Source organism: Elgaria multicarinata, chromosome 19 (assembly GCF_023053635.1).
Source record: "Elgaria multicarinata webbii isolate HBS135686 ecotype San Diego chromosome 19, rElgMul1.1.pri, whole genome shotgun sequence".
Lineage (NCBI taxonomy): Eukaryota > Metazoa > Chordata > Lepidosauria > Squamata > Anguidae > Elgaria > Elgaria multicarinata.
This window is the reverse complement of record NC_086189.1, coordinates 3,790,640-3,815,608: the sequence shown is the minus strand read 5'-3', so window position 1 is coordinate 3,815,608 and position 24,969 is coordinate 3,790,640. Positions and strand designations below refer to the sequence as shown.

General features: G+C 46.3%; 1 protein-coding gene across 1 annotated transcript; it reads left to right on the top strand.

Moving 5' to 3' along the window:
- The first annotated feature begins 8,604 nt into the window (after positions 1-8,604).
- LOC134411242 (N-acetyllactosaminide alpha-1,3-galactosyltransferase-like) lies at positions 8,605-22,957 on the top strand. Its single transcript, XM_063144958.1, has 6 exons — positions 8,605-8,674; positions 9,320-9,437; positions 12,236-12,307; positions 13,501-13,560; positions 20,648-20,785; positions 22,264-22,957. Exons 1-6 carry the CDS (start codon positions 8,605-8,607, stop codon positions 22,955-22,957), a joined length of 1,152 nt encoding a protein of 383 aa, XP_063001028.1.
- Positions 22,958-24,969: the final 2,012 nt, after the last annotated feature.

Genomic DNA, 24,969 nt, shown 5'->3' with positions numbered 1-24,969 from the left:
AGTACAGGGTTTTGACAATAAAGAAAGGGAAGTCAATATGCAGAACAATGATGCCAAAATAAGCAAGTGCTTTGCTGGGTTTACATAAGTACAATTTCAACAAACGGTAACAATTAGTTTCCAGGCAAAGTACAAAGTGTTGGTCATTACCTTTAAAGCCCTACATGGTTTGGGTCCAGGTTACCTGCGGGATCGCCTTCTCCCATACAGTCCGCCCCGCACACTCAGGTCCTCTGGGGAGAACTTACTTCAGTCAGCTAAAACTAGGCTGACATCAGTTTCCCAGAGGACCTTTTCTTCCGTCGTCCCCAGATTGTGGAACGGCCTGCTGGAGGAGATTCGTAAAATTAACTCTGTGTGATTTTAAGGCAGCTTTAAAGACTAGCCTTTTCCCGCAGGCCTATCCAGATCAATGTAAAATCAAGAGTTTTTAAGATGTATTGATTCCTGTTCTAATGTTGTTCCCCGCCTCGATCCAAAGGGAGAGCCGGGTAAGAAATACATTATTATTATTATTATTATTATTATTATTATTATTATTATTATTATTATTATTTCTAGCCCAAAAGGTTATGGAAATACTGATTCGATGATTATTTCATCCTATACAAGTTGTCTGCTATATAACCACAGGAGTGTTAGAATATAAAGTAGTGGGGGGGGTGTACCCACGTGTGTGTGTGTGAGAGAGTTTTCCTTTCTATGAGGCTGAAACTGAAGCTAGAGTAGGGGATGTCCATCGCTGTGGCATCCAGCCTCTTCGGGGTTTAATGGACTCTCTGCAAGCATCTAACTCGGTTCCCATTTGTAGACTGAGTTGTGGTTTTTTTCTCAAAACCTGAGAACTTTTTCCAGGTTTCTCCCCCCTCCTTTCTATTTACTTAAATAGAAATGTGCAGACTTACACAAATTTTGGCCACAAATTGTGTATTTGATGCAGATGACAGCCATGATTGGCACAAAGGATGACTGAAATATGCATAAGTCATGCAAATTGCATCCTGCAATTTGCACACATTTCTGTTAACATAAATGTTAAGTACCGGAAAGATCCGTGAGCTGGCTCCATGCAGATTGAATCAGGTCAGGTCACAGGGAAGCGAGCCAAAATCCGGGTGGGTGGGCTGGTTAAAACCGGGTGAGTTACATTCCCCGGACGGGTTCCTCTGACATCCCTAGGTTAGAGATTTGGCTCTCCTGAGATGTGATATTGTTGCAGCGAAAGAAGAAGGCTGTTAGGACACCAGGTAATAAAATGCTGTTAAGGTGGTGAATAACTGTAGAAGGAATTGATCATAAATCAAACCATAACCAATCAGGAATTGGGAGTCATGTGACAAAAGCCATCCATTGCAGCAGAAGGCCTTCAAGTGAAAGTCAGAGGTTCTGATTGTCTGCATTGGATTTGAACCTGTATCAGCCCACCACAAGTCATGTCAAAGTTGTACTTTGATCTGGTGCTTCCACACCTTGCATTTTGGATAATGAGTTATAAAGAACTGACATGTCCAGAATCCGCATTTGCTACTTGCCCCAGAACTGTGTCCAAGAGAGTGCACAGTACACAGTTGGATCTCAGCCTCCTCCAACTGCTACTATCCTGACTGGCCATTGGAATATGTACGCATGTGTAAGTATGCTTGCTTAGGAACTAGAAACTTGGTATAACATCTGCTAACCTGCTATAATAAACTGAATTGAACTGTAGCTACTTCATGAAGTCCCATTTATCTACCTTTTCATTAGGCCCTGCAGATCTCAATCACCTGGCCAGACACCTGGGAGGTAATTTTACCTGACCAGACACCTGGCATGTAATTTTACCTGGCCAGACACCTGGCAGGTAATTTTACCTTCATGTAGTGAGTTTGTTAGTTTTGTCTCACCTTTTCCCCACCTGCAGAGGTGTCCCTTCAGGAAGTGCAAAGCCCTAAAAGTCATTCCTTCATCTTTCAGTCTGGTTGGACACAGACAACATAGATCTTGGATCTTTTCAGGAGCAGAGGCTTCCTTTGTAACAGTAAGTGCCACCAAATCTGCCTGTCGCATCTTTTACTCTTAGTCTTGTGTTATATCTGGTGCTTGTTCTTAGCGTCTTCCACTGCTTCTCTCTCTCTCTCTCTCAGCCGTGGCTCTCCAACCTCAGCTCTTTCTTCTCTACCCTTCCTCCACATCAACAGCCAACCTTCTTTTTTCCATTCTCTGGGCAACCTACCCCCTTCCCCTGCTGTAAATATCTGGTCATTTCAGGCCTTTCTATAATACAAACATTAAAACAAAGAACAAGAACAGCATCAAGTTAAACTAAGACAAAAGCAGCTGCGAAGAATAAAACCACTCCAGCACATGAACATCAGATTAAACCCAGCACCAGAATGAAGCCCTAAATATGCATCTCTTGGGGCGCATGTGCCCCATTGGGCAGCACTTTTAGCTATGGTTAGTGCCACTAATCATTTTGCATAACGTGATTGGTGAGGTTGGCCACAATGTGGTTAACGGAGGGACATGGTTAGGCAAAATGTGTGTCAGACAACACCATTAACCATGCTGCTTAATCACAACATTATTTAACAGCATGGTTAATGGTGTCATCTGAACGGGGCCAATGAGTTTTTGTCATTCTTGGCTTTGTGAGACAAATATGATCTACCCACTATGGTTAAATGGCCATACTTGCAATCGCAACATTTGTTCAAATCTAGATTCAGCTGTCAATCATCCACATTTCCACAAAGTGAAAGTGCTGCTGGGCTGGCTGGCATCGTGAGTGAGAAATATTCTACACCTGAGTCAGGCACAGTCAGGCTCTTTATTTCAGTGGCTGGGTGCAGAGGGGAGGTGCCATCCAATAGATCTGGAGGGCACCAGGTAGGAGAAGGCTGGAAGGGGGACATTTTTTAAAAAATATCCTAAAAAATCAAGGCATGAATTGATCTGATTCAAACTTGGCATGGCTAAAGCCCTCCTTAAGAGCTATCACGTTGCCGTGTTTCAACTCTTTATCTGTAAAAATTATGCAATGTCAGTTTTTTTGTTAATTTCCATTTTAAAATTCCAAAAAAATCAAAGCATGGACCAATCTGATTCAAAGTTGGTGGTAGTGGGTGATAGGTGGCGGTAGTTCTCCTTAAGAACTATCACTGTGCCAAGTTTTATATTTTTAGCTTTAAAAATAAGGGAGCTGTAAGCATTTCTATTAATACCAGTTACCCAAATATGGAACGGTTCTTCAATGGGTAATTCAACAAGGGAGAGGGCACCAAAATTGAGGCAGAGAATCACCTCTGTGGAGCTCCGGATCGAATATTGAGGCAGAGAAGACCCACTTTGCACACCCCTATTGTACACGTTCACTTAAATTATTTACCTTAGATTGTCCACACCCTTTTGACAGCCAAAAGATTGATACTACAACATTGGAAGGATAAATGCCTCCTGTAACACAATGCTATCAATGTTCAAACAAATGGTATATAGGTGCCACTCACGAATGGGCACGTATCTGCATATTTGGTCTGCTTTTCTTGAAGTTTATGTATAATTGTGAACCGCCCAAAGAGCTTCGGTTATTGGGCGGTATAAAAATGTAATAAATAAATAAATAAAAAATAATTCACTTTTTAGAGAATGTTGTAGCCAATTGAAATCAATGTTTTGATGCAGGCCATTTTATTTATTACAATATTTATGTGTAGACTATGCTCAGGAGAGCTGAATTGTCTTGTGACAGGGTGCACCAGTGTTTTGGTAGGAATCGCAGTTTTGGGGTAAAAGGGTTTTGATCTTATGCCTGTTGTATAGCATCCATTTTCTTAACATTCAATTAAATAAACCACCTTCGTAGAAGTGCAAGTTAATGATTGTGTAATGCAATACGTTTTGTTGGTTAATGTGCTCTTGAAAGGTAACTGCAAGTAATGCAGTGTGTTGACTTACAGTGAAATGACCCTGGTTTGCAAATGTCTTGTTAAGTGCAGCTTTAACTTACAATTTAAGCAAATTGGGTGGTTTTCTGCATGTGTTTTCTGTTAAACAAGCACAATGGGATATAATACGGTTCTAATAGTACAAACGAAAGACCCTGAGATGCCTGACAAAAGGGAAAATGTCTAGATCTGTAGACAAAGATGTTTTAGTCCAGACGGCCCGGCTTAATCCAGAGGACAATTCGTACACATTATACCAGTATTTTTTGTTTTCATAGAATCATAGAATAGTAGAGTTGGAAGGGGCCTACGAGGCCATCGAGTCCAACCCCCTGCTCAGTGCAGGAATCCACCCTAAAGCATCCCTGACAGATGCTTGTCCAGCTGCCTCTTGAAGGCCTCTAGTGTGGGAGAGCCCACAACCTCCCTAGGCAGTGTTTTTATCCTGAGGAACTTTCAGATCCAGGCCATCCAAGCTGCCACTCATGATATCCATTCAACAGCACAGCCACTGACGTGGGTGGCAGCTGAAATGCTTAGCTTAAAGAATATTTGTAAAGATTTTCTATATTTCTTATATGTTTTGCCTTAAAAGTGGCTGCATCCAGAGTGGATCCAGACCCTCGTTCTTTCACTTTTTCTTTTTACGATCTGTTTTGCATTAGTTGAAATTTACCAAAAAAAATAATAATTTAAAATACACCTGCGTGCCATTCGTCACAAAATAACAAACATTTGAAGCGGGCGTTCGAAGGCAACTGTTGTCTTTGTTGAAAAACCTGGCAACTTTCTTTTAATTCTGCTGTTCCCATTCTGGGAACTGGATATCTTCTGTGTTCTTTATCGATGGCTTTTAAAGGGATTAGTCACAGAGGAGTGTATAGATCTGTCCATCGATGGCTTTTAGCCAGGAGAGCTGGACGGGGAAATGGCGAGGATGAGTCAGCAGAAAGAGGCGTTGCCAAATGTCCACTTTTGAAGGAGGCCTCTGCTCACCTGCCCATTTGATCTACAGATCCTGCCCAGAGTATTTAAAATAATCATCATAGAATCATAGAATAGCAGAGTTGGAAGGGGCCTACGAGGCCATCGAGTCCAACCCCCTGCTCAATGCAGGAATCCATCATCATCCCCATGCCACAGAGCTGTCCAGCAAGCAGATATGCGAGATGCGGTCACGTCTGCAACAGCTTTCCTTTTACGTGGCTTTACCTGTTTCAAGAATCTGTTAGCTACCAATTGATTCTCCTTTGGTCTGCTGATGTATGTTTGATGCTGTTAGATTGATAATGCTGCTTTTACCCTATATTACATGATTATGCTATTGCTGTGCCATGCAGAGCCAGCACTAAGCAGGGATTGGATGGTGTGTGTGTGTGTGTGTGTGTGTGTGTGTGTGTGTGTGTGTGTTTTGTATTGCCCTAACACAAAGCTAGGCAACCCATGCCTTCCAGATGTTTTGGACTACAGCACCCATAATCCCTGATCATTGGCTGGGGCTGATGGGAGTTGTAATCCAAAAACATCTGGAAGAAACCAGGCTGCCCCCCTGGCACAGCTGCCCCCCTTGCACAGTTAATTTGTTTTTAGCTGTGCATATTTACTGTTTTATACTGTATTCTTTTATCTGTACACCGCCCTGAGATCTTCATGATATAGGGCGGGATATAAATGTTTTAAATAAATAAATAAATGTCCTGTACACAGCTAAATATTTATTGCATTGAGATCCCTTCCCCACCCCCCATCCCAAAATGGTTTCTATTACTGCAGATCAACATAAGAGCACGGAGGGCAGATTTTTTCTTCCTGGTCTGTTGGTAATGCTGCTGCGACTATCAGATTGGGTTGGGCTGTGGCCTTAATACCCTTCTCATGGGCATTGTGGAGGCCTGGGCTGGCTGGACCTGATCCACCAGGGCTCTTCTGGTGTTCTATCGAAGATTGATTAAAATAGGACTAACAACTCTATTTTTCATTTTTTAGGTTGAAAACCTATAATCTTCCTAGTTTGCACCTAGAGATCAAGTGATTGATGCAGCCATTTCAGGTGATAAAATCCACACACCAACAGTGATAAATGTGTGCTTGTGAGCTTGATATTTTTAAACACAACACCAACCTAATAAAGAGCTATACAGATGCAAGAAAAATGTTTGATCAGCAAGTGATATTCGTTCTCTCTCTCTCTCTCTCTCTCTCTCTCTCATACTGCAATCCTATGTGCACTTACTGGGGAGTACATCTTTCTGAAAGCAGTGGGAATTACATAATAATAATAATAATAATAATAATAATAATAATAATAATATAATATAATAATAGGATTTTCACACCTCTGTTCTGATTATCATCTGATTAATGAGTTTCAAACTTTGCCCCTTTTTCTTTCCACTAAGGATGACTCACAGCCGACAGAAGACCATTCTCTTATGGATTTCCTTCCTCGCCATCTTATCACTAGCAGTTTTTGCTTACCTGGACAGGTAAGGAAGAAACGTGAAACACATCCAAATTTCCTATTCTTGCAGCAGGGAAGTAGCTGGATTCAAAGACATTTTATTTAAGAGTTGCACTGGATCAAACCAAAGTCCCAGGTAATCCAGCATCCCATTTTCACATTGGCCAACTAGATGCCCCAATGAGAAGCCCACAAGGAGACAGCATGTAGTGGTTAAGTAGCCCTTGATAGCCTGATCTATGGATTTCTTTAATCCCCCTAGAAAGCCACCGTAAGGTTGGTGGCTCTGACCACATCTTGTGGCAGTGCAATCTTGATTGTGGGTGCAGCATCTCCTTGCTTTGAGCTGTGACAGTCAAGAGGTTGTGTTTCACTTCTCTCAGTCCCACCACCAACACAGGCACGCCTGGTGGGAACGTGGGAGAGGGCCTTCTTGGTGGCTGCTCCAGGGCTGTGGAACTCCCTGCCAAGGGAAGCTAGCCTGGCTCCCTCCTTGGTGTGCTTCCGGAGGCAGGCAAAGACTTTTTTTGTTCTGGATGGCCTTTGGTAAATAGACTGGACCTCTGTTTATGCATTTAATAAAAATTGTTATTTGAATTTTCAGTGCTTTCAATGTTTTAATATTGAACTACATTTAATTATATTTTTAACTTTTGTATATTTCTATTAATATGTTTTAATTGCATATGGTTTAATTTTGTAAAGCTGCGTTGAGGCCCAGTATTTGAAAAAGGCAGGATACAATTATTATTATTAATAATAATAATAATTTCCAAACCTCAGTAATAAAAATATAGCTACACTTTGCACTTTCTTTATATCAGCTTTCTGTGTTGGAAATAGGGGTGAATGGAAGGGGGGATTAGCCCAGCTGTGGGATCCCCCTGAAATCTTGCTCTCCAGCCCCCCACCAAACACTTTTGGCAATTAAGCTTAGAAAAACCTTTCCATTGGCACCAATGGAAACATGATTCTTTTGCAAATAGATCTGGGAGGCCCTGGAAAACAGATTCAGGACTTATTTATTTCATTTCTATACCGCCCAATAGCTGAAGCTCTCTGGGCGGTTCACAAAAATCAAAACCATAAAGTACAATTTAAAATATAAAATGAAGGCCACCTCCCTGGCACAGAGACTACAAGCCTCTTCCGATGTGGTAACACCTCGTGTTCTGCTTCTCTTTTGACAGAGACAGGACATTAAGATGGATGTACAACAACCAGTAAGTCATTGATCATTCACTTTGCTGGTTCTGTCTGTTTACGGTTACGGCAGGCAAGGAGGAAACCTCATCGTTCGGGTCTCTCTGGCTCACGACTGTCTACTCTAACAGATAGCGGCTCGCCTTTCAGGCTCCGAGAGGTCATTCCCGGCAGAGATCCTTTGAATCTGAGAGACCGGGAATTAATCACACACAGAAAGAGTTGTGTTAGCATTGGGAGGGGGAAAGCTCAAATCTCCCACTGAAAATAAAATTGGCAAGGGAAACCAGCCCCTTTTCTAATGTTCCATTTCTAATGTTTCATTTGAAAGATTCCATATATGTATGAATGAGCATTAGAGGAGGCTGGAGGTCATCTAGACCAACCCCATTTGACACAAGGAGTTTCCCCTAATGTTTAACCCAAATCTGCCCTCCTGTAACCTAAGCCTGTTAGGTTCCAGGTGAGGGTGTGGCATACAGGAGGCTTCAGGGGTGAAAATAGCTCACCACTATCCAAAATTAATAATGAATGAATGAATGAATGAATGAATGAATGAATGAATGAATGATCTGCTTTCAAATCAGCTGATATGCAGGTCAATGCAGTGCACATGATACATCACTCCAAAACCAAAACAAGTGATCAGTAGTAGCACAACCAGTTTATCGATGTAAAGACTGAAAAAAATCTAAAATCAAAAAGTTATGGCTTTTAAACTTTTAAACAGATACATATAAAAAACTAAGGCTGTGCACAGCCCCCCTCCCCCCCCCCCAATTTAACTCCTAGGCTGCTTCAGAGCTTCCAAATTGGCCCTGATATGACTCGGGGTACCTCCATCCTCGCTTTGGCTTCAGTTCCAAAGCTGAAGCATGGGCAGCAACTGCCATTTCCCAAATACCTGGGAAAGCTGGGCACAAGGCTGACTGGGAGTCCATTGGACTCTCAGCCGCTGCCCCCCTGCTCACTTGCCCACCAACCTACAGGATTTACCTGAGGCCTTTGCACATGCAGGTGAGCCACTACGGCATTCCAGAGAAGAGGCCGGGTGGCTCTCCAGCACACCCAGAAGCCTCAGGTAAGTCCCACGTGTGGGTTGAGGGCAGCAGCTGTCTATTGGGCCAAATTGGCCCAAAACAGTTTGGCTGCATTGTGCCTAGCTGGCCAAATCTGGTCCCAAACCAGACTCGGGCTCAGGCAGGCCGAATCAGCCTGCTTCGACTCGGATTTGGGCTTTGGAGCCAAGGCAAAGCACAGCCCTAATAGAAACGTATTTTAAAATATGCACCATTTTGATATAAAACATCAGCTTCGGTCACAAATGAGAGTATGGTACAACCTGCCCCTCAATTGGCACAAGGCAAGGACCTTCCCCTCTTGGGATCTTGACTTTGTCTTCGGTCTCGCTCTGCAAGAGAGGTCCTCCGCCCATCAATCGGGGTGAGTATAGTTTCACCCTATTAATGGAACACCAAAGATGACCTAAATTTGGGGAAAGTTTGGACATTAACTGGAGGCCCTGGCAACATGTAAGCCCTGGTGAATCATTTGCCAAATTTGGATTTTTCCTTCTCACAAAGCACATCAAAGCATCCGTGAATCATTTCTTGCCTGCATAATTCTGTTTAATGGCCTGTGCGCCGCCACCCTGAAACATACTGTTCTAGGGAGGAGTTGCTGCGCTAAAGGACTTCTTTTCGTCTCCTTTTCTTTTCTTTTTCAGTGAAAAAAGCAGCAGTGGATGCCGGCTTGGAGTGCGTCTACTTCACCCTCTGTTCTCCTGCCATTTATCTACAAAAAATCTTTTCCCACAACTGGCATATCATCAGAGGTGCAGTTAGGTGTGCAACCCTGCACATGTTTAGATAGAATTCCCAGCATTTTCCACAAAACATAGTCTTAGGGTACCTTAAGAGATGTATGGTGATGGGGCTGCTAAAACTTAATATCGCAACATATGGTGTAGATTCCCCAAACCTTTACAGAATAATTTGATGTAGATCTCCCAAACCTGCCATTTTCTGGGTAGTGTTGTTTTTTTACTCCTCACTCCCGAATTGTGGGCTCCCAGACTTTGCCCCCAAAGTCCAATCATAGAATAGTACAGTTGGAAGGGGCCTCTAAAGGCCATCGAGTCCAACCCCCTGCTCGATGCAGGAATCCACCCTAAAGCATCCCTGACAGATGGTTGTCCAGCTGCCTCTTGAAGGCCTCCAGTGTGGGAGAGCCCACAACCTCCCTAGGTCACTGGTTCCATTGTCGTACTGCTCTAACAGTCAGGGAGTTTTTCCTGATGTCCAGCCGGAATCTGGCTTCCTTTAACTTGAGCCCGTTATTCCGTGTCCTGCACTCTGGGAGGATCGAGAAGAGATCCTGGCCCTCCTCTGTGTGACAACCTTTTAAGTATTTGAAGAGTGCTCTCATGTCTCCCCCTCAATCTTCTCTTCTCCCTAGATGTCCCACTGCTTTTTCTTTTTTGTTTTTAAAAAAAGTGGTGGGAAAGCATCAGAGCCCCGTGTTCATGTCTTAGCATTGCCCACCATTATCTGTGCAATATCAGATGCTCACACAATCAGCCTGTTTGCTCAAAGGCGCTGTTGTGACCTCCGTCCAGCCATAAACTCTTTGCCAGTGTTTCCAAATAGGTTCAGCGTGGGGCTCTCAGCTCACTTCCTTCGCAGAGAAACATTATAGGACCTTCCGCCCAGATCTGTGCACATATTGCCTTATTCTTGAAGTGATTTTAGATGAAGGGTTTATTGTGGATTTTCCGGGGGGCGGGGAGGGTTTCCAGATGACACCATCTTCCATTTGTAAACCTTCCCATATTCTTCATAGAATCATAGAATAGCAGAGTTGGAAGGGGCCTACAAGGCCATCGAGTCCAACCCCCTGCTCAATGCAGGAATCCACCCTAAAGCATCCCTGACAGATGGTGGTCCAGCTGCCTCTTGAAGGCCTCTAGTGTGGGAGAGCCCACCACCTCCCTAGGTAACTGGTTCCATTGTCGCACTGCTCTAACAGTCAGGAAGTTTTTCCTGATGTCCAGCCGGAATCTGGCTTCCTGTAACATGAGCCCGTTATTCCGTGTCCTGCACTCTGGGAGGATCGAGTAGAGATCCTGGCCCTCCTCTGTGTGACAACCTTTTAAGTATTTGAAGAGTGCTCTCATGTCTCCCCTCCATCTTCTCTTCTCCAGGCTAAACAGGCCCAGGTCTTTCAGTCTCTCTTCATAGGGCTTTGTTTCCAGACCCCTGATCCTCCTGGTTGCCCTCCTCCTCCTGGTTGCCCTTCCTGCTGCTTCTTTCTGCATTTTCCTTAACACAGTAAATCCGCCAAGGAGCAAAAGACAGAGCACTTGAACAATGGCTTTCGGTTGGTAGTTAGGGATGGGTGAGAAATTTGACAGGTTCACCTTTTAAGGCCAAATGCCCCAATTCGATCTCCTGGAACCGAATACAGCCCTGAGCAGAATTCGCAGCTGGAAATCCTTACATTTCCATACATCTTTCATTGCGAAATCCATACATTTCCATGCTTACACACACATACACATGCATTCAACAACATTTGAAAATTGTGCAAAGAAGAATGTGTGCATTTCAAAAATGTGCACAAACATTTGGGCGCATGCGTAGAAAAATGTGTATATTCTGCACAATATTAAAAATGGGGGGGGAAATGCATATGAATTTCTTTGTGGGGGCGAGGGGGTGGAGTAGCTGGCATGGAACCAGGGTAGAAGTAGCTCAGCAGTGGAAAAATGAACTTGGCAGTAGAAAAATAAGTTCTCAGCAGTTGATGAGATCAAATGTGACAGTTGCCTGCCCATCCCTATGGGTGGGGCTGGGACCCATCTGTCTGGAAGCACCCTTAATCAGCACATCCATCCATCTTGTCTAGTCTGACTGACAACGGCAGTCCACGGCCTTTCCCAGCCCTGCTTCTGAAATTCCTTTTAACTGGAGACCCCAGAACCTTATGCATGCAAAGGTTGGGCTGTACCACCAGTGCTAGTTCTAGCTAGCTTAATGCAGTATTTTCAGCAGGAACATGACTAGGCACTTAAAAGATTCAGGGCCCAGGCCCATAGGACGCAAATAGGCATCAATTTTACATATGCTCATACATGCACATTTAGAAAGAATTACTGGGATGCTTTTAAATTTCACAAAAGACAAAACCAACCCATGACATTTTCATCCCAATCCCATCGTCAGTGAATCTGCACCCACCCCAGAACATCTCAACCATATTTCCTCATCGACTGCAAATTAATTGTAATCTCCCAATTAATCTCTTTCCCAATTTTGGTCTCTCTCACCCCACTCATTTCTCTTTCTCTCCTGGAAGAAAATTGCCCCAACCTCGTGCAATTAAGCACAGAAGAAAAGTGTTTCCCCCTTTCCTAATTGCCGTTCCAGGAGGGAGGATCTTTTGTTGTGTGGGGAGATGGGTGAATACATTTTTCCCTCCCCAGCTGCAATCCCCCTTGAAAATGGCTGTCTGTACAACAATTAAACTAAGAAATAAGTCTTCCATTGGACACTCCGGGCGCTGGGGAATAGATCTAGGCCCCAGGCGCCTACACCGAACAATGCCCATGGTTTCCAATTTGTGTTTTCTTCTTTGTATGCAGAAGTATAAAGATCGCCCAGTTGAAAAACCGGACGGAGCAGTGGCTGGCCATTCCCAGCTGGTTTAAATCAAGGTAAGAAGATCATATAAGCCAAAATCGAAACACCTGCATGCCCGGTGGAGGAGGCTAAATGTCCAAATGGAAGGCGACATGAACAGCCACTGCTGAGCTGTCTCATACGGCACATTCAAGCTGATCTGCCTAGCCGGCGAGCAAACATATTTGGCTGTACAGTGCTACTGTGCCGCTCTGCGTATGTTCAGAGGTATCCTCCGCATATTCCAGGTTTCAGCCACAGAACTGAGAACCAATTCTTGGGGTGGGGGAAGATTTGGAACAAATGAAGCATGCGAGGGAGCTAATAAAAGGTGCCGTGAGTGTGAGCAGCTCCCACGAGTGGCCCTTTCCTCCTCTAGAGAAGCAGTGCTGTGGGGGAGGGGCCATCACGCAGGGGCCCAGCTGTGCATGCAGGAAGTCCCCAGGTTCGATTCCCGGCAGTGTCTCCAGGTAAGGCTGGAGAAACTCCTGCCTGAACCCCTGGAGAGCCGCTGCTGCCAGTCAGTGTTGGCAATACTGGGCCAGATAGACCCAGGGTCTCTGCGTATGAGGCAGCTTCCTGTGTCCCTAATGCTTGCAGCTTCATTTCTGCCAGGGATTATGGGACTGAATGATGCATCCCATTCTCCCTGTTCGAATTAGTAGTAGTAGTAGTAGTAGTAGTAGTAGTAGTATTTTTATAACCTACCTTTCCCCCTCTTGCAAGGAACCCAAGGTGACTTACATGGTCCTTCTACTTTCCACTTTACCTTCACAACAACCCCGTGACGTAGGCTAGGCTGAGAGTCAGTGGGCCGGTTTGCACAATCAGTTTAGCCATGGAAGTTTGCAATGCATGCTGGTGGCCATTTTGAATATTTAGTCCCCGGCGGGGGATTTGCCAAGTCATCCAGACCTGTGCAGTAGGTTTTGTTGGAGGGGAAAACACCCCCCCCCCAATAACCTCCAATAGCCCTGCAACAGGCTGTGAGTTATTGGAGGGTTGGTTCCCCCGCCAACAAACCACACTGCCCTGGTGCCCGCAGGCTCCTTGGCTCATCACAGCTTAAATGAGACAAAGCAGGCAGCGGTTATTGTGCAAACCACGTCAAGGACAGGACCAAAATCACCCAGCGAGGGTCATGGGGATTCGAACCCGTGTTTCCCAAGTCTCAGACCAACACACTTAGTGTTGCCAACTCTGTTTCCTGTCATGTCTTCTATTGCAGGCAGGAATATGCCAATAAAGAACCCAAGGAGATACCGTTGACCGACTGGTTTGATCCACGGTAGGAAATAAATTCAGGATCTAGGGATGGTGGGTGGGGGCGTTGTGGCACAAACCCTTAACCCTGGCTAGGGAGGAGTTCATCCAGTTCTAACCTCTGCATTTGGAAGCTGTTGGCCTGATTAACTAGGGTGACCATATGGAAAGGAGGACTGGGCTCCTGTACCTTTCACAGTAGTATAGAAAAGGGAATTTCAGCAGGTATCATTTGTATATATGGAGAACCTGGTGAAATCCCCTCTTCATCACAACAGTTAAAGCTGCAGGAGCCCTGCCCTCTTTTGTATCTGGTCACTCTAGCTATACCTTAGCAGCTTTAACTGTTGTGATGAAGAGGGAATTTCCCCAGGTGCTGCATGCCTTCAAAGGACACCTGCTGAAATTCCCTTTTCAATACTACTGTTAAAGATACAGGGGCCCAGTCCTCCTTTCCATATGGTCACCCTAAGTAATGGAACAAACAAACAACTCTCTTGACAAACTGGGATGGTAGAATGAATGGAATGGTAGGAGTTCTCCATCTGGTCATATGGCTTTTCGTTCCCTTGGGAGATTTAAGGAGCTACTAAGCAATTCAGTCAACTACAATAACTATAACTGGAACTTTAATCCCATGATGCCTTCCCCCCACCCCACCATTTCTGCTGGGTTAAACCCTTGAAAAGTTCCCATTTCTGTTCAGTTTTACTGTTATTTATTTATTTATTTATTTATTTATTTATTTATATAGCACCATCAAAGTACATGGTGCTGTACATAGTAAAACAATAAACTAGCAACACCCTGCCACATAGGTTTACATTCTAATAAGTGTGTATAACCTTCGGTCATCCTATTATAACAGAAGTAATAATATTGCAAAAGCAAAAACAGACAAATTAAACCTGGATCAAGGGCAACGATTAATTATTTGGAGCCGATAAACTAAACTTAGTGGTAACAATTCCCTGATACTCCTTTCCAGCTTTTATGAAAGTGTCTCTTAATCGAACCACAGTAAAACGTACAAGGCTAGAAATAAATGTTAAACAATGGCAAATAAATGTTAAACAATGTAAAATCAGCGTTCAACAATCGGCTTTCTCAGCAGCAAGCTCTTTCATTGGCCTTCTTCAAGCTGTTGCGGACTTGAGCAAATGCCATGTGGAAAGGGGTAACTCTGATCAAGGCCTTGTAGGTAAAGCAAGGTGTTGACCTTCTGGCAAAACGGCCAGTGTGCTTCCATTTTTAGCAAGGCTACAAGATACATTATGCTAACATCTTGCAGCAACCACTGAGGGAGGCCCTTGACCGCAACTGAACCACAACGGCTCAAGCAATAAGGCTGGAGAAGGTTCATAATGGCTGCTGGCAATCTCCAAGATTGGCACCCCCCAAACGGTCCCTGGCACATGAGAGATAACAATCACTTCCCCATCTCTTGCAACTCCAAAGCCGTCTCCCCAAACAGCAGCTGCTTGTCTGAGCCTGAACCCGCCACGTGAGAAGCTCCTCCCAGAAACAGGCCCGTCATTCTCCACGTGGCGCGATTCGACCAAGAGGAAGCTTTGGGTTTCACAGACGACGCTTCTTTCCCTTTGGGTGTTCTTTATAATGTGGTCTATTGAGTTTATTCAGAACATCAGAGGGGCCCTGCGGCTCGGCTCCGGACCCATCTGCTCTAGCAAAGCGTTCCTATCCCCAAACTGCCGGCCAGATACCTCCGGGGAGATGGCCAGATTCCCTAAACCGGGGGCATTTGGCCTCCTTTGACCCGAGGGCCGGACTTCATTTCTGAGAAGCGCCTGGCTTGGGGCGGGGAGACATTCCAGTGGTGTGCAGGGGACAAAGTCAAAAGGGCTGAGGCCAGAACTGCCAAAGAAAAAATGCCAGCATATTGCAGATTCAAGTATTCCCTGTGAGTCATTTCAACCTTTCAGAAGTGGGGAAACTTGCCCTAAAGCCAGGGAACCAAACAGTCCTAAGAAGAGCCCTGATGCTGGATCAGACCAAGGGGCCATCTAGCCCAGCACTCTGTTCACGCAGTGGCCAACCGGCTGTTGACCAGGGACCCACAAGCAGGACATGGGTGCAACAGCCATGTCCTCCAGCAACTGGTATACGTAGGACACAAGTGCAACAGCACCCTCCCACCCATGTTCCACAGCAACTGGTGTTTATAGGCCTCTGATACTGGAGGTAGCACGTAGCCATCAGGAGTGGTAGCCATTAATAGCCTTCTCCTCCTCCTCCAGGAATTTAGCTTCGGCTATTAGGCGGTATAGGAATGTAATTAATTAATTAATTAATTAATCCAACCCCCTGTTAAAGGCATCCGCGCTGGTGGCCATTGCTACATCTTGTGGTAGCAAACTCCATAGTTGAACTCTGCACCCTGTGGTTGGGGGAATGGGGGTGGAGCCGGGGAAAGGGGAGGAACCCAGAGGCTGGCGACACCCTTCTCCATCACAGATTTATCTAATAAATCCTAGACATGAACAGCAAACTCAAGTCTTCGAGCGCCAGCTCTTATATAGCCAAAGCAGTGCCTTCTGGACACCAGGGATAAACACCAGCAAATTCTAGGGGAGGGGAGGGAGAATTTGGGCCCAAGCCCCCCCTCCCAAAACAGGGGGATACGCATATAGCCATTGGGAGCAAGGAACGCATGAGAAAGGGGGTTGCCTTATAATGGGTCAGCCCACTGCTAGTGTAGATACTGCCATTAGCAGATGATTTTACTACCAACCAGCTTCCTTGAGACCCTTTTGGGCAGAGTAATCCTAGGATCATAGAATGGTGGAGTTGGGAGGGATCACAGGGATCATCTAGTGCAACCCTCTGCAATGAGCAGCCCTGAGAGGTGGCCGCCCAGCCTCTTCTTAAAAGCCTCCAGGGATGGAGAACCCACAACTCCACAGGGAGAACAGTTCCACTGCTGTACAGATCTTACTGTCAGGAAGTTTTTCAATATATTTAATTGTAATTCCCACAGATGGCTGTCCAGGCAGGGATAGGATGTTTTTATTGTATTAGGGTGAGATATCGATAGATATAGATATATTGCATGCTTCCCCTAGTAAGTGGGAAGGCAGCCTAAAAAGATGTTCAGAGTCAACAACAATAAATAAAATGCTTTGTGCAAGCATCAGCTGGCCTACAGGTGCTCCAAATGGGTGTTGGTTCTCTCTCTCTCCCCTCTCCTGAAAGGATGGGCTGAGCACATACTCAGAAGAGCTGGTTCTGAGCCCAATTTTCAAGCATTTTTGCCCAGAGAACGGTTGCGTCTGCCTATGCGTGTTAGCTTCTCTGGGAACATAAGTGGGCCAAAAATAGCCTGCTAAAATTAAACACAGGTCTGGGTAGCTGGAAAAATGGCTTTGTGTGTCTGTGTGTGTTTTAAATTACATCTTGAGAAAGGTTTGCAGAGCATGTGGTTCCGATTAGCATTCTGTAAGACAAACGTTTTGCGTTGGCCGCACCCGGGCAGCATGTTGAATATGGTGTTGGACACAGCTGTGCCGGAGGCCTCAATGCGGCAAGGAACTTCCACGTCCACCTGACCGGGGGCCCAGCACACGCAGGTCCTTGATTGGGAGGGAGAAAAGGGCCACAATTATGGAACCTCGTGCCTTAAAAAGAGAATTATGGTGCATCTATATCAGCTTCTTAGCCACAACTACTTCTGCCCTGAAAATCCTTAAACTCTGTTTGCAGCACTGTGTGGGCTCTTTTAGAGTTCTGACTGAACCCCGGGGCAGATTCACAGCCCCACTGACATCAGAGCCACCAGCCCCCACTGTTGGAGAATGCCCTCCATGGCCCCCAACTGATTCCAGATCTGGGAGGGGCTTCATGGCCAAAAAGCCGTGTAGAGGCTGGATTGCAACCACGTGCTGCCTTCCGGGTGTGTTGTGCTATAACTCCCAACCATGCTAGCTGGGGTTGATGGGAGTTGTTGTTGCAGTCCAATACATCTAGAGGGCATCCGGTTAGCAAAGGCTAGCTTAGAAGCCCTTAGAACCTAAACAAGTTTCAACCATTTAGGGATTTTATTATATTAAGCGGTACAGAAGTATCACAAACAAACAAATCAATCAATAAATACGTAAAGAAATATAAAATAAAAATCAAAGGAAATAAAAATGAAATGAAATGGAAAAAAATAATATGCAAAATAAAATATAAACTAGGGATGTGTAAATCACGTGAGGTACTGGTTCCTCTCTATTCGGCCCTGGTTAGGCCTCATCTAGAGTATTGCGTCCAGTTCTGGGCTCCACAATTCAAGAAGGACGCAGACAAGCTGGAGCGTGTTCAGAGGAGGGCAACCAGGATGATCAGGGGTCTGGAAACAAAGCACTATGAAGAGAGACTGAAAGCACTGGGCCTGTTTAGCCTGGAGAAGAGAAGATTGAGGGGAGACATGATAGCACTCTTCAAATACTTAAAAGGTTATCACACAGAGGAGGGCCAGGATCTCTTCTCGATCCTCCCAGAGTGCAGGACACGGAATAATGGGCTCAAGTTACAGGAAGCCAGATTCCAGCTGGACATCAGGAAAAACTTCCTGACTGTTAGAGCAGTACGACAATGGAACCAGTGACCTAGGGAGGTTGTGGGCTCTCCCACACTAGAGGCGTTCAAGAGGCAGCTGGACAACCACCTGTCAGGGATGCTGTAGGGCGGATTCCTGCATTGAGCGTGGGGTTGGACTCGATGGCCTTGTAGGCCCCTTCCAACTCTGCCATTCTAGAATCATAGAATCATAGAATAGCAGAGTTGGAAGGGGCCTACAAGGCCATCGAGTCCAACCCCCTGCTCAATGCAGGAATCCACCCTAAAGCATCCCTGACAGATGGTTGTCCAGCTGCCTCTTGAATGCCTCTAGTGTGGGAGAGCCCACAACCTCCCTAGGTAGCTGATTCCATTGTCGCACTGCTCTAACAGTCAGGAAGTTTTTCCTGATGTCCAGCCGGAATCTGGCTTCCTTTAACTTGAGCCCGTTATTCCGTGTCCTGCACTCTGGGAGGATCGAGAAGAGATCCTGGCCCTCCTCTGTGTGACAACCTTTTAAGTATTTGAAGACTGCTATCATGTCTCCCCTCAATCTTCTCTTCTCCAGGCTAAACATGCCCAGTTCTTTCAGTCTCTCTTCATAGGGCTTTGTTTCTAGACCTCTGATCATCCTGGTTGCCCTCTTCTGAACATGCTCCAGCTTGTCTGCGTCCTTCTTGAATTGTGGAGCCCAGAACTGGACGCAATACTCTAGATGAGGCCTAACCAGGGCCGAATAGAGAGGAACCAGTACCTCACGTGATTTCGAAGCTATACTTCTATTAATGCAGCCCAAAATAGCATTTGCCTTTCTTGCAGCCATATCGCACTGTTGGCTCATATTCAGCTTGTGATCTACAACAATTCCAAGAACTTTCTCGTTTGTAGTATTGCTGAGCCAAGTGTCCCCCATCTTGTAACTGTGCATTTGGTTTCTATTCCCTAAATGTAGAACTTGGCATTTATCCCTATTAAATTTCATTCTGTTGTTTTCAGCCCAGCACTCCAGCCTATCAAGATCACTTTGAAGTTTGTTTCTGTCTTCCAGGGTATTAGCTATCCCACCCAATTTTGTGTCATCTGCAAATTTGATCAGCGTTCCCTGCACCTCCTCGTCCAAATCATTAATAAAAATGTTGAAGAGCACTGGGCCCAGGACTGAGCCCTGTGACACCCCACTCGTTGCCTCTCCCCAGTTTGAGAAGGTTCCATTGATAAGTACTCTTTGAGTCCGATTCTTTAGCCAACTGTGGATCCACCTAATAGTTGTTCCATCTAGCCCACTTTTAGCTAGTTTGTTAATCAGAATGTCATGTGGTACTTTGTCAAAAGCTTTGCTGAAGTCAAGATATATGACGTCCACAGCATTCCCACAGTCCACAAGGGAGGTTATCCTATCAAAAAATGAGATCAAATTAGTCTGACAGGATTTGTTCCTGACAAATCCATGTTGGCTTCTAGTAATCACTGCATTGATTTCAAGGTGTTTACAGATTGACTTCTTTATCATCTGCTCCAGAATTTTCCCAGGGATGGATGTCAGACTGACTGGTCTGTAGTTCCCAGGTTCCTCCTTTTTGCCCTTTTTGAAGATAGGGACAACGTTAGCCCTCCTCCAGTCATCCGGCACCTCACCCGTCTTCCATGATTTTGCAAAGATGAAATCAGCAAAACTCAGGCTTGTTTCAGATCTCTGGATTCCACCTCAAAGCTCAACCTGACTCATGTCCATAGCAGTTTGCGATCATTGCTCTGCTTTTCACATGAAATGTTTGTATGTATTTTCGTGTGCAACTGTGGGCATTTATTTCTCCCATTAATTAAAACGCGTTTGTGCACATTTTTCAAAAGTTTGCATTGTTCCATGTGCATTTTTGAAATGCATTTCTTTTGCTCTGTGAATCGCCTCGCCCAGAGATGGCATCCGGGTCTGCGAGGCACAAAGGGAATAAATTCTGCTCCAAACCGAATTTCTCATTCATCCCAAATTCTTCCAACCAGCCTGCCTGGATTGCAGGCTCTGTTGGTGCCATCTGCTGGGGATGGTGAGAAATGCATGCTGGGTAAAGCAACACACAGGGTTGGGGGTTGCATTTATTTCTTACATTTGAACCCTTTTGTCCTTCCAGCAGCGAAATGAGCTGTGTGGCTGAGTGGGGGATTCGAACCCAGGTTCCAATCACCACACAGACACTTGCCACCTATGGATGCTTCTTCTGGAAGGTTTAGTTGATCTCTCTTTCACGCCAAGCGGATGTTGTGGTTTTTGTTTCTCGGGTTCTCTGAGGCTTTTTAGACTCATTCGAACTTTTAGCCTGGACCGATCGGATGATTTGTGTTTTTATCTGCTCTCACTTGTGCTTTTATAGTCAATGGTGTGGATTGTTACCCTTTGTGATCCACCTCGATAGCGTTGCTAATGGAAGTTGGGGGGGGGCGTGAATTAGAATCATCATCCAAGGAGGCTTTGGGGGCGGTTGCAGCAGTTGCACCCCTTGGACGGCATTTTCATCATTTTTGCACCCGGCTTTTCTCTCCTCCTCTCTTTGCAGCGCACGAATGGATGTCTCCACTCTGACCTCATGGTCAGCCCCAATCATATGGGACGGCACCTTCCAGAAATCGGTCTTGGAAGACTACTACAAGGAGAAGAAAGTGACCATCGGCTTGACGGTTTTCGCCATTGGGAAGTAAGCATCACAGACGTTCCAATCCGGTGAATGATTTACTCATCAGGAAGCCTCGCCATCTTGTGTGGGGCTTGTGCCAGATTTCAGCCGGAGCCACTAAACGATGTGACTCTTGCTATGCACCTAGGAGTTTGCTTCTGTACTGTGCCTCTGAATGATGCCCTGTTCTCACCAGCCTCCACCATTCCTCTCCAGAGGGAGTAGTTGGCTCACTCTGTCACTCTCCCTGATGCAGCAGAATTATGCCAATGTTTGTCCACTGCTTCTCTGCATGAGTTGCAGTGCTGGACTTATCTCATCACCCTCCGTTAATAGGGAGAGCTAATTTTGACGTGTCTCTGCCTACATCAGGGCCACAGGGTAGGATTTTCCACTCTCAGAGGAGGCTTCCCGTTGCTTCTCTCTATTGCTACTCTGGGCTCACTCCCCTCTCACACCAAATAAATAAATACATTTTGAAGCAAGCACATACATCAGTGACTCATTTCGGAAATGGCAGGGGTCTTTGACGGATGGCCAGTTCTTCCCAATTCATACTCTAAAGTACCCTTCCTCAACTGGGTGCCCTCCAGATTGTGGGACTACAATTCCCAGCATCCGCCAGCCAGCATGGACTCAGGCTGGGTTCCCCGAGTGCAACTTGATTCTCTCATTTATTTGTTTCTTTACCATATTCATTAGGGCTGTGCCCGGCCTCAGGCCAAAGCCCCAAATACAAGGAGGTACTGGGTCGACCCAAGGAATCCCAAGTACTGGGTCGGCAGCTGCCACCCCAACTCCCAATTTTAGGAACGCAAGATGCTGCTTTGTCTGTTAAATAGAGATGCCTGGAATTCAACCAGGGCCCTTCGGCATACAACACAGGAATTCTACTAGGGCTGTACGGATTTGCTAAATCAGTTCCCAATGTGATCTGTAGATTATCAGCCGTCTTTTGACTTGCTGTCAGCTCATTGACGGAATTGTATTTTTTTCTTAGGGATGTACAAAAATTTTGTCCCTGTTTGCAAATGCGCTGTTGTGTATGAATCCCAGTGCATACTTGCAGAGACGCGCATTTGAGCCAAAAAACAAAAGCCCTAAAACTAAAAGTACAGACCCGCAAGTCCCTGTGACTCAGAAAAAGCTGGCCCAGAGCAAAATCTGCAAGTCAGATTCCTAGAAATTCGAATTCATTTGAATTTCTCCAAGTTCTACCACTGAGCTATGGTCCCACCCCTAAACCCCTAAAGATTCTGTTGAATCTAAAGCAGGTGGAGTCCCAAAAGGTCGGGGGACCAAGGCTCCCTGCAGCCACCCCACTGCACTGTTTGACAGTTCTGTTTGTGTCAACATGGAGGAGGCATCAAGAACTGTGCTGGTTGGTGCCCAATGCCTTGCTTAAATTAGACTTTTGGTTTCCAGCTCTGAATTGGGAGATTTCCTCAGAATGTATTGTGCCTTTTCAGTCCCCCCTCTCTTTGCTCCTCACTCCCAAGGTATCTGGACAAATACTTGAGGAACTTCTTGACCTCCGCAGACGCCTTCTTCATGAGCGGCCACAACGTGATCTTCTACGTCATGGTGGACGACCTCTCGAAAGTGCCGTTGATTGAGCTGAGCCCACTGCGGACGCTGAAAACCTTCTACGTGAAGCAGGAGAGCCGGTGGCAAGACGTCAGTATGATGCGGATGAAAGTCATCGGGGACCTCGTCGAGAGCCACGCCCGCCACGAGGTGGACTTCCTCTTCTGCATGGATGTCGACCAAATCTTCCAAAGCAACTACGGGGTGGAGGCTCTCGATGAGTCCGTGGCCCAGCTCCACGCTTGGTTTTACAAGGCGGACAAGTACTCGTTCACGTACGAGCGGGACCCCCAGTCAGCCGCCTATATCCCCTATGAGGAGGGGGACTATTACTACCATGGGGCCGTGTTTGGGGGCACCCCTCAGCACGTCCTGAACCTCACCAGGCAATGCTACGAGGGCATCATGAGGGACAAAGGGCACAACGTGGAAGCGGTGTGGCACGACGAAAGCCACTTAAACCAATACTACCTCCTTCACAAACCGACCAAACTGCTGTCCCCCGAGTACTGCTGGGATTATAAAATGGGCATCCCCTATGAGATTCAAAACATCAAGTTGGCCTGGATGCCGAAAGAATACGAAGAGGTCCGAAATAACCCGTGACGTGCTGGCGCCTTGATTGATCACTTCAGTCGCCGAGTCAGTTCCTCCGTGGATCCGTGGTTTGTCTGAAACGGAAAGCGACTTTTGCCAAAACATTTTAATTCAATAAACAAGGGGTGTGCTCCGCACTGTTACAGATCCCTGGATCCAAAGCAGAGCAGATTGGGGAAGGTCCGGATCAACCCAAAGCAGTTTGGAATGGTCCGAAGCGATTCGGACCATTCTGAAGCTTCGGAGCCAGGTAAATGGGGAGGGGAGCTTACCTGGCTCCACCGCCACCATGGTCCGTGCGGAGATGGTGGCAGAGCCAGGTAAGTGGGGGAGGGGGCTCACCTTGCTCCCCCGTGGGGCGGCGGATGGCAGAGCCAGGCAAGGGGGGAGGGGATCCTACTGTGGAGGCAAGTCAGTGGGGAATGGGGGGCAAAATGGGAGCCGAATATCGATCCGGACCTCCAGATCTCACTCCGGATCCAGTTCTGGAGTGGATCAAGGGAGGTCCAGATTGACCCGAACCGGTTCAGGCCCGATCCAGAAGGTCCGGATCGGGATCCGAACCCGTTTGGGTAGGGGGTGCACAGCCCTACAAGAAACTGCCTGTCCTCTCCAAAACAACAGCCAAGTTATAGCTTCTCTTGGAAGCTCAGAAGACCTTCACACGAATGACGCAACGTGTCAAAAGAGCCGGCTGGCGTTTGTTGGTTTGGTTTGGGTGCACTTATGGAAAGTGGAACGCGGTGTGAGTCCAGAACCCATCACAGTCACGTGGGCGTGGTCCGTACAGGCGGAGGATGCTGGCCGTGCTCCTTTAAGACAGAGATAGAAGACATGGAGCAGCAAGGAGAGGAAATGGGGAGGGGAGGTCCATGCGATGAGGGCCAGGGGGGGCCAACGAAATGCTGTCGCTGCTGAGGGCCTGGGGAGGGGGGGAAATACATTCCAGGGCAGGTTTCCAAGAGGGCTGTCTGTTCTGAACCCAGGGAATTGCACCTGATCAAATCGTCCAGTTTTTCCATTGAAAATCAAAATGAACGAGCTGCATCCCACCAAAGCTTTTCTCACATTGGAACTTATTTTCCTTACTGATTTGATTATTCATTTGTGGCAAGTCACATTAGTGGTCCACTCATTGAACAAACACTCGTTTCATCACTCCTGTGTGTGTTCTTTTTCCTCATTTTGCTTTGTTTTCTTCTTCCTTCCTTAAACTTTTGTTTGCTCATACTTTGCAGCAGCGCCGCTCACTGGCTAGTGGTGGCCGTCCCATTTCCCCACCGTTCCTGGCACAAGGACATTCACTACACTTGCAGACCCCAAGCCTTCATGCAAGTGTCCGAGACGTCTGCTGTGCACTGTGAGAATTGCAGCACTGCAAAGCCGTCCCCCACCCTGCACACACACACACACACACACACACAATGCTCCTTGAAAGTGATTGCTTTTGTTAATTTATTCTGTTGAAAAATGACACTGAGACAATAAATGAAAAATCTTATCTTATTTTAATTAAAAACTTGTGAATTTGTGCAGGGGGAGGTTGGCCTCTCAGAGGAAGGTGTCTGTATCATTTGACACAAAGGGATGGTCGTTTGGTTGAAGTTTGGGGGGGGCAAGGGAGAAAATCAAATGACGCCCCCCTCCCCTTGCACCCCATAAGGAAAAGGGGCGCGCAAGCCGTCGGGGCGCCCTCTTCTGGGATGATGGCGAAGGGCAGCCGTTCAAGGTATCTACTTCCCATCTTCTCCAGCTGTTATTGGACTCAACCTCCCATCCTCCCCAGCCCACATGGACATAGGTCAAGGGATGATGGAGTCGAAGACTGAGAGCATCAGGAAGGCCGCAAGTTCTGGAGTGGAAATCTAAATGCTGTTGGATTCTAACTCCCGTCTGCCCTTTAAGCTTTGCTGATGGGAGCTGGAGTCCAACAACACTCCCCACTCTAACGAACCAAGGTGGGAGAAAAGCCTCCAGGGAGAAGGTGCTCTCGTGAGCTGTTCCCCCCCCCCTCTTCTCGG